This window comes from Oncorhynchus kisutch, linkage group LG30 (assembly GCF_002021735.2).
Source record: "Oncorhynchus kisutch isolate 150728-3 linkage group LG30, Okis_V2, whole genome shotgun sequence".
Lineage (NCBI taxonomy): Eukaryota > Metazoa > Chordata > Actinopteri > Salmoniformes > Salmonidae > Oncorhynchus > Oncorhynchus kisutch.
Genome location: NC_034203.2, coordinates 10,723,481 through 10,738,053, shown reverse-complemented (window position 1 = coordinate 10,738,053; position 14,573 = coordinate 10,723,481). Strand labels below are relative to the sequence as shown.

Below are 14,573 nucleotides of genomic sequence, written 5' to 3'. Positions count from 1 at the left end.
GAGGTGTTTAGTCCCAGGGTCCTTAGCTTTGTGGTGAGCTTTAAGGGCACTATGGTGTTGAACCTTGAGCTCTAGTCAATGAATAGCATTCTCACATAGGTGTTCCTATTGTCCAGGTGGGAAAGGGCCGTGTAATAGAGATTGCATCATCTGTGGATCTGTTGGGGCAGTATGCAAATTGAAGTGGTTCTAGGGTTTCTGGGTCGGTTGTCATTTAGGCAGGTTACCTTAGTGTTCTTGGTCACAGGGACTATGGTGGTCTGCTTGAAATATGTTATTATTACAGACTCAGACAGGGAGAGATTAAAAATGTCAGTGAAGACACTTGCCAGTTGGTCAGCGCATGCTTGGAGTACACGTCCTGGTAATCCGTCTGGCCCTACAGCTTTGTGAATGTTGACTTGTCTAAAGGTCTTACTCACATCGACTGCGGAGAGCGTGATCACACAGTCATCCGGAGCAGCTGATGCTCTCATTTCAGTGTTACTTGCCTCGAAGCAAGCATAGAAGTAATTTAGCTCGCCTGGTAGGCTCGTGTTACTGGGCAGCTCTCGGCTGTACTTCCCTTTGTAGTCAGTAATAGTTTGCAAGCCCTGCCACGGGATTTCTTATAAGCTTCTGGGTTAGAGTCCCGCTCCTTGAAACCGGCAGCTCTACCCTTTATCTCAGTGCGGATGTTATCTGTAATCCATGGCTTCTGGTTGGGGTATGTACGTACAGTCACTGTGGGGACAACGTCATCGATGCACTTATTGATAAAGCCAGTGACTGATTTGGTGTACTCTCAATGCCATCGGAAGAATCCCGGAATATATTCCAGTCTGTGCTAGCAAAACAGTCCTGTAGCTTAGCATGAGGGCAATGTCCTATATACAAGATCTAATATGAAACCATTTTTGTCCAGACTACATGTGACGCAAACGTTTTTGTATTTATACAAATAAATATGTTTTAATATAGCCGAGCCATACTGATAGTTATTAATAACGTTTCTACGTTGTCGTTTCCTTGAGTGGTGGAATGAAGGCCCAGTAAAATTCCTCAGTGGATACTCTCCCCTGCTGTCACACACATACTCTGTGTTTGATGTGCTGTCCTGTTTCCTGTGACACAGGTGGGTGCACGTGCTGTGTGCGCTCGCGGTCCTGGAGGCGCGGTTCGTGAACATCGCCCACCGCAATCCCGTGGACCTCAGCTACATCCCTCTGGCCAGGTTCCAACTGGTGAGCTACTATTCCACCACAGACAGTCAAGACTACAACAGGGCCCAAACATGGTCAAGGTTACTTCTACGTGACTGATGTGTATCAACTTCCTGTCATTGCAGTTTCGGTGTTGAGTCATTTGACACAGTTTTTTTTCAACTGTTGAGAGATACTGAATTCAAGTTCCCTATAGACTGTATGTTGTGAGTTTAGGACTACTTGTTTTCCTTATTATGAGCGTAGTACACTCGGTTCTTTCTGTTTTTTGTTGTTTCTTCAGTATTCTTCATTAGCCCAGCACCTATGTTTTTAAGGATGTACCACAAACTTACATTTTTCATACTAAAATCATACTTCTGCCATGTTGCTATTAAGTCTCTTTTTCATGGCTTTCACTTCTCACTCTGGTCCTGAATCCCTTCTGTATGGTTCCTTTGATTGTCCATGTTAGTCTACAGTGCGTCCTCTCTCGCCTCCTTTTTGAAAAAGGTTAATGGTAATTGAAGAGAGCCGGCGAGGAGAGGGAACTTGATTGAAAGTATGCTTGTATGAAATTACTCTCCTTCTCCACTCGCACATCGTTGAGCAAATTAGGTTTACATGGGTGGGGTCCCAAATAAATGTGCAAAGTGCTAAAAACAAATTTAGTTGTGCAGGACATTTTTATAGATAAAATGTTTTTAAACGTGGCAGATTTCAACTCTTCTGCGGAGGACTCCGGTGTAGGATAAACAAGAGTATCTTCTATGAAAGATTGCAATCAAGGCGGGGAGGACACTCTTCCGTTTGCCTACTAACTAACTGACATCTCTTTGACCACTTATCGGCTCGCAGACGACAGGCTTTTGCCCAGATGAGAAAAGGCAATTTTCTAACTGGACTGGGAATGACAGAAAATGTGGCACCTGGGAGTTTGAAACAGTGAGAAAGGAGACATTGTAATCTTCTCAATGCCCATGTCTCCTTCCACCTCCCCTCTGTTTGTTTTTTCCCTTCTCCTTTTCCAACTCCTGCTGATTCCCCCCCCCCCCCCCCCCCCGCAGAAGTGTTTCTACTGTAAGCGCCGGGTGAAGAGGGACGTGGGCTGTTGTGTGCAGTGTTCCCATGGCCGCTGCACCACCGCCGTCCACCCCACCTGCGCCCAGGCTGCTGGCCAGCTCATGCAGCCTGACGACTGGCCCTTCATCGTCCACGTCACCTGCTACAGGCACAAGTCACCTGTCCTGCCGGAGGTAGCTATTACAGGGGAGGGGTTCATGTAGTGCAAACATGATGATACACTTTTGGGGCATTTCAACAAAAAAAATATATATATACATTGCTCAAAAAAAGGGAACACTTAAACAACACAATGTAACTCCAAGTCAATCACTTGAAATCAAACTGTCCACTTAGGAAGCAACACTGATTGACAATAAATTTCACATGCTGTTGTGCAAATGGAATAGACAACAGGTGGAAATTATAGGCAATTAGCAAGACACCCCCAAAAAAGGAGTGGTTCTGCAGGTGTTGACCACAGACCACTTCTCAGTTCCTATGCTTCCTGGCTGATATTTTGGTCACTTTTGAATGCTGGCGGTGCTTTCACTCTAGTGGTAGAATGAGACGGAGTCTACAACCCACACAAGTGGCTCAGGTAGTGCAGCTCATCCAGGATGGCACATCAATGCGAGCTGTGGCAAGAAGGTTTGCTGTGTCTGTCAGCGTAGTGTCCAGAGCATGGAGGCGCTACCAGGAGACAGGCCAGTACATCAGGAGACGTGGAGGAGGCCGTAGGAGGGCAACAACCCAGCAGCAGGACCTCTACCTCCGCCTTTGTGCAAGGAGGAGCAGGAGGAGCACTGCCAGAGCCTTGCAAAATGATCTCCAGCAGGCCACAAATGTGCCTGTGTCTGCTCAAACGGTCAGAAACAGACTCCATGAGGGTGGTATGAGGGCCCGACATCCACAGGTGGGGGTTGTGCTTACAGCCCAACACCGTGCAGGACGTTTGGCATTTGCCAGAGAACACTAAGATTGGCAAATTTGCCAATGGCACCCTGTGCTCTTCACAGATGAAAGCAGGTTCACACTGAGCACATGTGACAGTGAGTCTGGAGACGCCGTGGAGAACGTTCTGCTGCCTGCAACATCCTCCAGCATGACCGGTTTGGTGGTGGGTCAGTCATGGTGTGGGGTGGCATTTCTTTGGGGGGCCGCACAGCCCTCCATGTGCTCGCCAGAGGTAGCCTGACTGCCATTCGGTACCGAGATGAGATCCTCAGACCCCTTGACCATATGCTGGTGCGGTTGGCCCTGGGTTCCTCCTAATGCAAGATAATGCTAGACCTCGTGACTGGAGTGTGTCAGCAGTTCCTGCAAGAGGAAGGCATTGATGCTATGGACTGGCCCGCCCGTTCCCCAGACCTGAATCCAATTGAGCACATCTGGGACATCATGTCTTTCTCCATCCACCAACGCCACGAGGCACCACAGACTGTCCGGGAGTTGGCGGATGCTTTAGTCCAGTTCTGGGAGGAGATCCCTCAGTAGACCATCCGGCACCTCATCGGGAGCATGCCCAGGCGTTGTAAGGAGCCTCATTTTGACTTGTTTTAAGGACATTACATCAAAGTTGGATCAGCCTGTAGTGTGGTTTTCCACTTTAATTTTGAATATTTCATTCATTCAGATCTAGGATGTGTTATTTTTGAGCAGTGTGTGTGTGTATGTGTGTATAATATATAATCAGCAATTATTCCTACACACAGGTTTACCTCTGTATATTGAGTTTGTGGAGGCAATAGAAAATGGCAACAATCAAGTACCTTCAGAAGGTATTCCTCCTACCCTTTGGCTTTTTCCACATTTTGTTACAGCCTGAATATTAAATTGAGGATTTCTCACACACAATACCCCATAATGTCAGTGGAATGATTTATTTAGACATTTTTAGAGTCAATAAGTGTTCAACTCCTTTGTTATTGCAAGCCTAAATAAGTTCAGGAGTCCAACTTTGCTTAAGTCACATAATAGGTTGCATGGACTACAGTTATCTGTAAGTACAGATTCAACCATAAAGGCCAGGGAGGTTTTCCAATGCCTCGCAAAGAAGGGCACCTATTGGTTGATGGGTAAAAATAAAGCAGACATTGAATGTCCATTTGAGCATGGTAAATGTATTAATTACACTTTGTATGGTATATCAATACACCCAGTCGCTGGTGTTCTTCCCAACTCAGTTGCCGGAGAGGAAGGAAACCTCTCAGCGTTTTCACCATGAGGCCAATGGTGACTTTCAAACATTTAGTTTAATAACTGTGATAGGAGAAAACTGAGGATAGGTCAACAACATTGTAGTTAATCCACAATAATAACCTAAATGACAGAGTGAAAAGAAGGAAGCCAGTACGGAATACAAATATTCCAAAACATGCAACTTGTTTACAGAAAGTTACTAAATCGTTATGTTAGGGGAAAATCCAATTACCACTTCATATTTTCAAGCATGATGGTGGCTGCATCATGTTATTGGTATGCTTGTCATTGGCAAGGACTATGTCTTTTGAGCTGATAAAAATAAATTAATATAGCTAAGCACAGGCAAAATCAGAGAGTGAAAACCTGGTTCAGTCTGCTTTCCAACACACTGGCAGACAAATTCACTTTTCAGCAGGACAATAATCTAAAAGACAATGCCAAATATACACTGGAGTTGCTTACCAAGACCACACTGAATGTTGGCTTAATTCAGCTTGAAAATCTATTGTAAGACTTGAAAATGGCTGTCTAGCAATGATCAGCAACCAACTTGACAGAGCTTGAAGAATTGTAAAAAGAAAAATGCAAACATTCTGCTCTCCAGGTGTGCGAAACGCTTATTAAAGACATACCCAAAAAGACTCACAGCTTTAATCAATGCCAAAAGTGATTCTAACATCTGTGACTCTAGGGCGTGAATATGTATGTAAATGAAGTATTTCTGTATTTCATTTTCAATAAATGTGAAAACTTTTTGAAAAACATGGTTGACATGGTCGACTTGACTTAGTCGTTATGGGGTATTGTGTGTGTGTGTGTAGATGGGCGAGGGAAAAAAAAACAATTTTGAATTCAGGCTGTAACACTACAAAATGTGGAATAAGTCAAGGGGTATGAATACTCTCTGAAGACACTGTTGTTTGCACAGCAGACAATACCTGCAGTATGATGTCCTATCCCTTACAGTGAGACCTAGAATGCCTGCAAGCAGGTACAGTCACTTTGACATGATGAAGAAAGAATTCTGTGATTCTTGGAACCTGTGTTTATATTCTTATTTTATGTCAGCCACCTTATGTGAAGTGTTGTTGCGAGCATTGCATGAGTGAGTCCAAAAAAGTTTCAGATACAATCGGTGGCATACACGCACCTGGTCTCCAGTTTTTATCGTTGTGTGTGTGTGTGTGTGTGTGTGTTAGCCTGTCATTCATTCTCAGCTCGGGTAGAGTTCTAAGGTTTGTTTACAGTCGTATAGGCCATCGGTTTAAACCTCTGTTCATTCAGCTCAGTGCTGTAACGCAACACTATATTCAATTCAGTACAACTTTATCTCCTCGGGCCATTACAAAAGGTAAGTCCGGTTATAAATATGAATATAGTATACAGAAAACACTTTCAGAATCCCATACGTTATACAGATATCACAATGTGTATGTGTTCTGTATAAAAAAGCTGTATCTATGAACGATTGAATATTCCGGACGGTTTATGTTTCTTTTGTACTAATACTCCTGTAATTGGTGACGGTTGGAGCGAAGATCAACACTTCTGCTCTGCTGGTTGTCTCTGTGCCTTTGGCTGCTCTGATGTAGTCAGTCAGTGCAGCGGGCTGCACATTAAACAGAAAGCTGCGGGGGGGGGTTGCCTTAATCCACATCATCGCCACCGGGGAGCAGTTTTTGTGCTATTTGGAGTGGTGTGTGATTTATTGTCCTCTTATCTCCTAGCGCAATAAGGCGGCCATGCGAGAGCTAGAGGCAGGCCAGAATGTTATCTGTAAGCACAAAAATGGTCGCTACTACCAGTGTGAGGTGCTGGAGCTGACCATCGCCACCTTCTACGAGGTTGTCTTCGATGACGGCTCCTACAGCGACAACCTCTTCCCAGAGGACATTGAGGTGAGGAAGCATCACCTGTATCGTTGGTTGCTGGCGTCATAAAATGCTATCTGGAGGTGTTGACAAGGAGCAAAAGACACATTTTTCGTTCGCTGTAACAAATGGACCATAAAGTTTTATTGAATATAAAATATATCTATATATATGTGCTTAATGAGCTGCAGTTGCCATGGCAACAAATGCTACACAGTTTCTGTAACTCTACCTTTCTCAATGTCATTGTATTACAATGAGGAGCCCTAATGCAGCAGTGCCAATAGATCAATCTGTTTTTATCAGTACAAGCTGTGGGCTACTGTGGTATGGCAAAAACAGTGGTAGTATTTATCATAGAAATTCACCAATCCTAAAAAGTGGAAACAAATCAATCCATTTGGGCTGTTGACTATATTGACATGCTTTTAATGGTCCAGACAGGTATACTACAAAACAGGATCAATGAGTTAGCCAGATATCTTGCTTAAATGTTTTGAAATATATTTTTGAAACGGGTATGGTCTCATTGTCTCAACAACTAAAACGCATATCTATGTTTAGCTTTTCTTAACAAACCAGAAAATCAATAGTTGGTTGTTCAGCAGTTAGCTAGCTGACTCATTGATCCTGCTTTTTAGTGTTACCCCTCTGGTGTATTTAACCATATGGCCTATATGATGACCCTGTCTATGGTTTGGTTTCAGAATCGGGACTGCGTGAAGCTGGGCCCGCCAACAGTGGGCGACGTAGTGCAGGTGCGCTGGACCGACAACCTGCTTTACGGGGCCAAGTTTGTCGCGTCGCACTCCATCCCTATGTACCAGGTAATAGGGACCACATTAACTTGCCTCGCCTCAACCACGTTCATCAGATTTACGGGGTTTGAGCTTTTACAGGGAAAGCGTGGGTTGTAATAAGGGTAGCAAGTACAGGTGTTCTAAGAACACATCAAACACAGATGTGGTCCACAGTTTCAAGCTCTGTAGCAGCGCTCTCCAACCCTGTTGCTGTAGAGTTACGGTCCTGTAGGTTTTCACTCCAGCCCTAATCTAGCGCACCTGATTCTAATAATTGGCTGGTTGATAAGCTGAATCAGGTTAGTTACAATTGGGGTTGGAGCGGAAACCTCAAGGAGGGTAGCTCTCCAGAAACAGGGTTGTTTTCTTCTTTAATGTAAACATTTAGCTTATTCTTGCTACTCTTTTCACATATTCCCATATTTTACATGCACTTAAATATGAAATTGTTGCGCGACGTCATCATTGTTTTGTGTGCTGACTCAGATGGAGTTTGAGGACGGGTCGTCGCTGTCTGCCAAGAGGGAAGAGGTCTACAGTCTAGACGAGGAGCTGCCCAAACGAGTCAAGTCCCGAATGGTGAGACGCGCCTCTCCCAATGTTCCTTTTATACGAACTGATTTATATCAGATTAGGTCATATGAAATGAGATCACAAATCATCAATTTATCAAAGGAATATTGGATCCGGTCCATGTTTATAATACCCACTACAGTACCAGTCAAAAGCTTGGACACACCTACTCATTCAACGGTTTTTCTTTCTTTGAGCTATTTTCTACATTGTAGAATAATAGAAGACATCCAAACTATGAAATAACAGATATGGCATCATGTAGTAACCAAAAAGGTGCTAAACAAATCAAACATATTAGATTTTTAGATTCTTCAAAGTAGATACACTTTGCCTTGATGACAGCTTTGCACACACTTGGCATTCTCTCAACCAGCTTCATAAGGAATGCTTTTCCAACAGTCTTGAAGTAGTTCCCAAATATGCTGAGCACTTGTTCGCTGCTTTTCCTTCACTCTGCGGTCCAACTCATCCCAAATCATCTCAATTGGGTTGAGGTGGGTAATTGTGGAGGCCAGGTCATCTGAAGCAGCACTCATCACTCTCCTTGGGCAAATTGCTCTTACACTACCTGGAGGTGTGTTGGGTCATTGTCCTGTTGAAAACAAATGATAGTGACACTAAGCGCAAATCAGATGGGAAGGCGTATCACTGCAGAATGCTGTGGTAGCCATGATGGTTAAGTGTGCCTTGAATTCTAAATAAATCAGACCATGTCACCAGCAAAGCGCCATCACACCTCCTCCATGCCTCACGGTGGGAACTCCACATGCAGAGATCATCCGTTCACCTACTCTGCGTCTCACAAAGACCAAAAACCTCATTTGGACTCATCAGACCAAAGGACAGATTTATATTGGTCTAATGCCCATTGCTCGTGTTTCTTGGCCCAAGCAAGTCTCTTCTTATTGTTGTCCTTTAGGAGTGGTTTCTTTGCAGCAATTTGACCATGAAGGCCTGATTCACTCAGTCTCCTCTGAACAGTTTATGTTGATGTGTCTGTTTCTTGAACTCTGAAGCATTTATTTGGGCTGCAATTTCTGAGGCTGGTAACTCTAATGAACTTATCCTTTGCATCAGAGGTAACTCTGGTCTTCCTTTCCTGTGGCGGTACTCATGAGAGCCAGTTTCATCATAGTGCTTGATTGGTTTGTGACTGCACTTGAAGAAACTTTAAAAGTTCTTGAAATGTTCCATATTGACTGACCTTCATGTCTTAAAGTACTGATGGACTTATTTGTGCTGTTCTTGCCATAATATGGACTTGGTCTTTTACCAAATAGGGCTATCTTCTGTATACCACCCCTACCATGTCACAACACAACTGATTGGCTCAAACACATTAAGAAGGAAATAATTTGTGGAATATAACTTTTTAACAAGGCACACCTTTTAATTGAAATGCATTTCAGGTGACTACCTCGTGAAGCTGGTTGAGAGAATGCCAAGAGTGTTCAAAGCTGTCATGAAGTTAAAGGGTGGCTACTTTGAAGAATCTCATATATAATCTATTCTGATTTGTTTAACACTTTTTTTTTTTTTTGGATACTACATGATTCCATATGTGTAATTTCATAGTTGTAATTTCTTCACTATTATTCTACAATGTATAAAATAGCAAAAATAAAGAAAAACCCTGGAATGAGTAGGTGTCAATTTTTGACTGGTACTGTCTGTAAATGTATTTCTTTAATTATATTTACAGTGGGGCAAAAAAGTATTTAGTCAGCCACCATTTGTGCAAGTTCTCCCACCTAAAAAGATGAGAGAGGCCTGTAATTTTCATCATAGGTACACTTCAACTATGACAGACAAAATGAGAAAAAAAATCCAGAAAATCACATTGTGGGATTTTTAATGAATTTATTTGCAAATTATGGTGGAAAATAAGTATTTGGTCAATAACAAAAGTTTATCTCAATACTTTGTCATTGCCAACAAAGGGTATATAACAGAGGTCAAACGTTTTCTGTAAGTCTTCACAAGGTTTTCACCTGGTATTTTGGCCCATTCCTCCATGCAGATCTCTAGAGCAGTGATGTTTTGGGGCTGTTGCTGGGCAACACGGACTTTCAACTCCCTCCAAAGATTTTCTATGGGGTTGAGATCTGGAGACTGGCTAGGCCACTCCAGGACCTTGAAATGCTTCTTACGAAGCCACTCCTTCGTTGCCCGGGCGGTGTGTTTGGGATCATTGTCATGCTGAAAGACCCAGCCACGTTTCATCTTCAATGCCCTTGCTGGTGGAAGGAGGTTTTCACTCAAAATCTCACGATACATGGCCCTATTCATTTTTTCCTTTACACGGATCAGTCGTCCTGGTACCTTTGCAGAAAAACAACCCCAAAGCATGATGTTTCCACCCCCATGCTTCACAGTAGGTATGGTGTTCTTTGGATGCAACTCAGCATTCTTCATCTGACCATATGACATTCTCACAATCTTCTTATGGATCATCCAAATGCTCTCTAGCAAACTTCAGACGTGCCTGGACATGTACTGGCTTAAGCAGGGGGACACGTCTGGCACTGCAGGATTCGAGTCCCTGGCGGCGTAGGGTGTTACTGATGGTAGGCTTTGTTACTTTGGTCCCAGCTCTCTGCAGGTCATTCACTAGGGCCCCCCGTGTGGTTCTGGGATTTTTGCTCACCGTTCTTGTGATCATTTTGACCCCACGGGGTGAGATCTTGCAAGGAGCCCCAGATCGAGGGAGATTATCAGTGGTCTTGTATGTCTTCCATTTCCTAATAATTGCTCCCACAGTTGATTTCTTCAAACCAAGCTGCTTACCTATTGCAGATTCAGTCTTCCCAGCCTGGTGCAGGTCTACAATTTTGTTTCTGGTGTCCTTTGACAGCTCTTTGGTCTTGGCCATAGTGGAGTTTGGAGTGTGACTGTTTGAGGTTGTGGACAGGTGTCTTTTATACTGATAACAAGTTCAAACAGGTGCTATTAATACAGGTAACGAGTGGAGGACAGAGGAGCCTCTTAAAGAAGTTACAGGTCTGTGAGAGCCAGAAATCTTGCTTGTTTGTAGCTGACCAAATACTTATTATCCACCATAATTTGCAAATAAATTCATTAAAAATCCCACAATGTGATTTTCTGGATTTTTTTTCTCATTTTGTCTGTCATAGTTGATGTGTGCCTATGATGAAAATTACAGGCTTCTCTGAACTTTTTAAGTGGGAGAACTTGCACAATTGGTGGCTGACTAAATACTTTTTTGCCCCACTGTATGTGTTGATACTACCTTTTTTAATGGCGCCACCTTAACTCATAGCTAAGCCGTCACTAACGTTCTCATGGCCTGTGTCTCTCACTCCTTCAGTCCAAGGCATCAGACATGCGCTTCGACGGGATCTTCACGGAGAAGGAGGTGAAGCAGGGCTCCAAAAGACAGCGAGTCATCAACTCCCGTTACAGAGAGGACTATATCGAGCCTCTCATATACAGAGCTATCATGGAATAACCCTCTTTCTCTACTTCCTTATAAACTCACCACACACCCAGAGAGTGGGGCATCTCTGGGCACCCACAGCCTTGAAAAGTGGCTCCAACTCTGGGTACCAGTACGAACAAACTCTCCCATGTCCCTTGGGCATTTTTGTAAACCAGGGCTGGGACTTTAAGGGAGTTTCTGCTCTTCATGAACCCTCCCCTTATTTCTGTGAATGCTATCTTTATCCTCTTTTGCTGAAATAGTTCAATAAAATATACAAGTTGGAATTGGAACTACTCATTGAACCGGAACCGCAGGTTTTTATTTATATACATATTTCGATGACGACCTGCTCAACTCTAGAATTTCATTTCTGCATTATCTCCTGCCCTCTTTGGACAATTTGTTTCTCTGAACTTGAGGTGGCATTTTAATCTCTAGCTTTACCCATCCAAAAGCATTAATTGGTCGACGAAAACAATGGTATTTCACAATGCAGGCCATTATTCAATCCGATTTTCAGTAATATGCTGTTGAGTGATTTATTTTTAATCCCCAAACATGTTTTGCTTTATACTCTTTGCAATACATACATTTATGGACTTCATAGGAATGTGCAGGTTTGATAGTGTCTACTGTGACAATAGGAAGAAGTTAGTAGCCCAAGCCTTAAGTTCAAAGGGCAGTGTTTTCTTGTTAAGTTTAGCTTTACAACTTTACAGCTTTGGATTTATTGCATTTAATTTATGTAAGTTGTATGAGTTTGAGAATGCAACTGTTTGATACCACAGCTCACTGTGCTTACAATCTCAGAAAATACCCAAGATGTATTTATTTGTTATGTGGATAGGTTTTTGGACGCAAGTTGGTTCTCGATTCTTGTTATAGTTTTTTTCTAAGCCATCCTGGGTTGCATTGGTAGTGTGTGTATATATGCCATAGAGAATGAACGAGAGCTTCCCTACATAGTTCCCATTATGGCATCTTAGATTGCCTCAATGGTGTTCCCTGTGCAATCTCCATTTTGAAGTAGTACATTTTCTTCACGATTTGCTGATCCCTCCTGATGACCTGGCTGGACATGGCTCCAACAGGTTCACCAGGAGGAATCGGCCAATGAAGTTCGAAGTCCCACTCAGTTCAATACATTTTGATGAGGCCCATGCTAAAATGGCCTTGTGGCCGCTAGAAGCCTCTGTCATTCTCTATAGTATATGCCAACATGGGTCAACCTCCTACTCCCTGCAGAAAAAAGCACTTATTTCTCTCCCTAAAGTACCCATGGCGTGTATCATTGCTTTTGCAGGTGGCTGTTAAGTTCAGGTACATAACTGAGCATGTGCAGAAAAGTTAGTTGGTCAATTACAGCCTAGGTGTATACTAGTTGGTTTGTGGTCCTATCACAACCAGTGAGAGAACTGCAGAAAGTTTTTATAGGAAAAATATATTTTCATATCATTAGAAGAATGTTCTTCCTCCTAATGCTTTGTCGAAGTTTCTCGTTGACATAAATCGTTACCATCTTTGGATAGTATTGTATATGTAGCTAATTTAAAGCTGTAAAGTCTATCTCAGGAGGACGCACACACACACACCTCCCCCTCCACCTCTTGAGGCGCACCGCCGATTTACGTTTTGTTTCCATGGCTACTGTTTGAGCGCTTGGATTGATTTGGTATGTACACGGGAAGTGTCAACTCTGTGCATTACATTTGTAAACATCAACTGTTGCAGTAAAGACCGGACTAAGAAAAGCTCATTTCACGTCTCTTGTTTCCTGTCCCCTTCATACACTAATTTCAAACATCCTGTCAGACATAGTTCACTTGAGTAAGATCCTATTGAAAGATATACACTCACCGGCCAGTTTATTACGTCTAACTGTCTATACTGAACAAAAATATAAATGCAACAATTTCAAAGATTTTACTGAGTTACAGTTCATAAGGAATTCAGTCAATTTAAATGAATGTGTTTGGCCCATATCTATGGACTTACTCATTCAATGGTTTTTACTATTTTCTACATTGTTGAATAATATTGAAGACATCAAAACTATGAAATAACGCATGGAATCATATAGTAAGCAAAAAAAGTGTTACAAAATAGATTTTAGATTTCTTCAAAGTAGCCACCCTTTGCCTTGACAGCTTTGCACAAGTCTTGGCACACTCTTGGCATTATCTCAACCAACTTCATGAGGTAGTTACCTGGAATACATATCAATTAACCGGTGTGCCTTGTTAATTTGTGTAATTTCTTTCCTTAATGCATTTGAGCCAATCAGTTGTGTTGTGACATGGTATGGGTGGTATACAGAAGATGGCCCTATTTGGTAAACGACCAAGTTCCCCCTAAAACAAAAAAATATCAAATCCATATTATGGCAAGAACTGCTCAAATAAGCAAAAAAAAGACCCAGAGTTACCAATGCAGCGTGAATCATGGCAGAATTGCTGCAAAGAAACCACTACTAAAGGACACCAATAAGAATAATTAGTTTGGCCAAGAAACATGAGCAATAGACATTAGACCCATGGAAATCTGTTCCAACCACAGTGTCTTTGTGAGACACAGAGTAGGTGAACGGATGATCTTCACATGTGTAGTTTCCACTTTGAAGCGTGGAGGAGGAGGAGGTGTGGGGATGCTTTGCTGGTGACACTGTGATTTATTTAGAAATCAATGCACATTTAACCAGCATGGCTACCACAGCATTCTGCAGCGATATGCCCTGCCATATGGTTTGCTATCATTTGTTTTTCAACAGGACAATTACCCAACACACCTCCAGGTTGTGTAAGAGCTATTTTATCTAGAAGGAGAGTGATGGGGTGCTACATCAGATGTCTTGGCCTCCACAATCACCTGACCTGAACCCAATTTGAGATGGTTTGAGATGAATTGGACTGCAGAGTGAAGGAAAAGCAGCCAACAAGTGCTCAGCATTTGTGGGAACTCCTTCAAGACTATTGGAAAAGCATTCCTCATGAAGGTGGTTGAGAGAATGGCAAGAGTGTGCAAAGCTGTCATCAAGGCAAAAGGTGGCTACTATGAAGGATCTAAAATCTAAAATATATTTGGATTTGTTTAGCACTTTGCTTTACTACATGATTCCATATGTGTTATTTCATAGTTTTGATGTCTTCGCTATTATTCTACAATGTAGAAAATAGTAAAAATAAAGAAATACCCTTGAATTAGTAGGTGTGTCCAAACTTTTGACTGGTACTGTATGTGGTACCGACGATCATACACACTCAACGTTGCTTAGGTCACTCATTTAGCCAAGTCTAACAATCAATTGAACAGTAACTGAATGCCTCTACGCATGCTTTACCAAGCAAGCCACGTGACTCACTGTCTGTAGGAGTGATCCATTTTCATGAACGGGGTAGTGTACCTAATAAACTGGCCGATGAGTGTATATCAGAAGATA

The 14,573-nt window shown here is 42.6% G+C and overlaps 1 protein-coding gene across 1 annotated transcript in view; it reads left to right on the top strand.

Annotated features, from left to right (window-relative positions):
• The window catches only part of LOC109874540 (lysine-specific demethylase 4A), a 34,251-nt gene extending 21,358 nt beyond the window's left edge, over nucleotides 1–12,893 (top strand). Inside the window, exons 17-22 of the mRNA XM_020466492.2 lie at nucleotides 1,115–1,223; nucleotides 2,249–2,437; nucleotides 6,176–6,346; nucleotides 7,027–7,146; nucleotides 7,606–7,698; nucleotides 11,024–12,893. Of these exons, the coding sequence (XP_020322081.2) occupies nucleotides 1,115–1,223; nucleotides 2,249–2,437; nucleotides 6,176–6,346; nucleotides 7,027–7,146; nucleotides 7,606–7,698; nucleotides 11,024–11,164 (823 nt within the window). The 3' untranslated portion in view covers nucleotides 11,165–12,893. The remainder of the gene's footprint in view (nucleotides 1–1,114; nucleotides 1,224–2,248; nucleotides 2,438–6,175; nucleotides 6,347–7,026; nucleotides 7,147–7,605; nucleotides 7,699–11,023) is intronic.
• The last annotated feature ends 1,680 nt before the right edge of the window (nucleotides 12,894–14,573 follow it).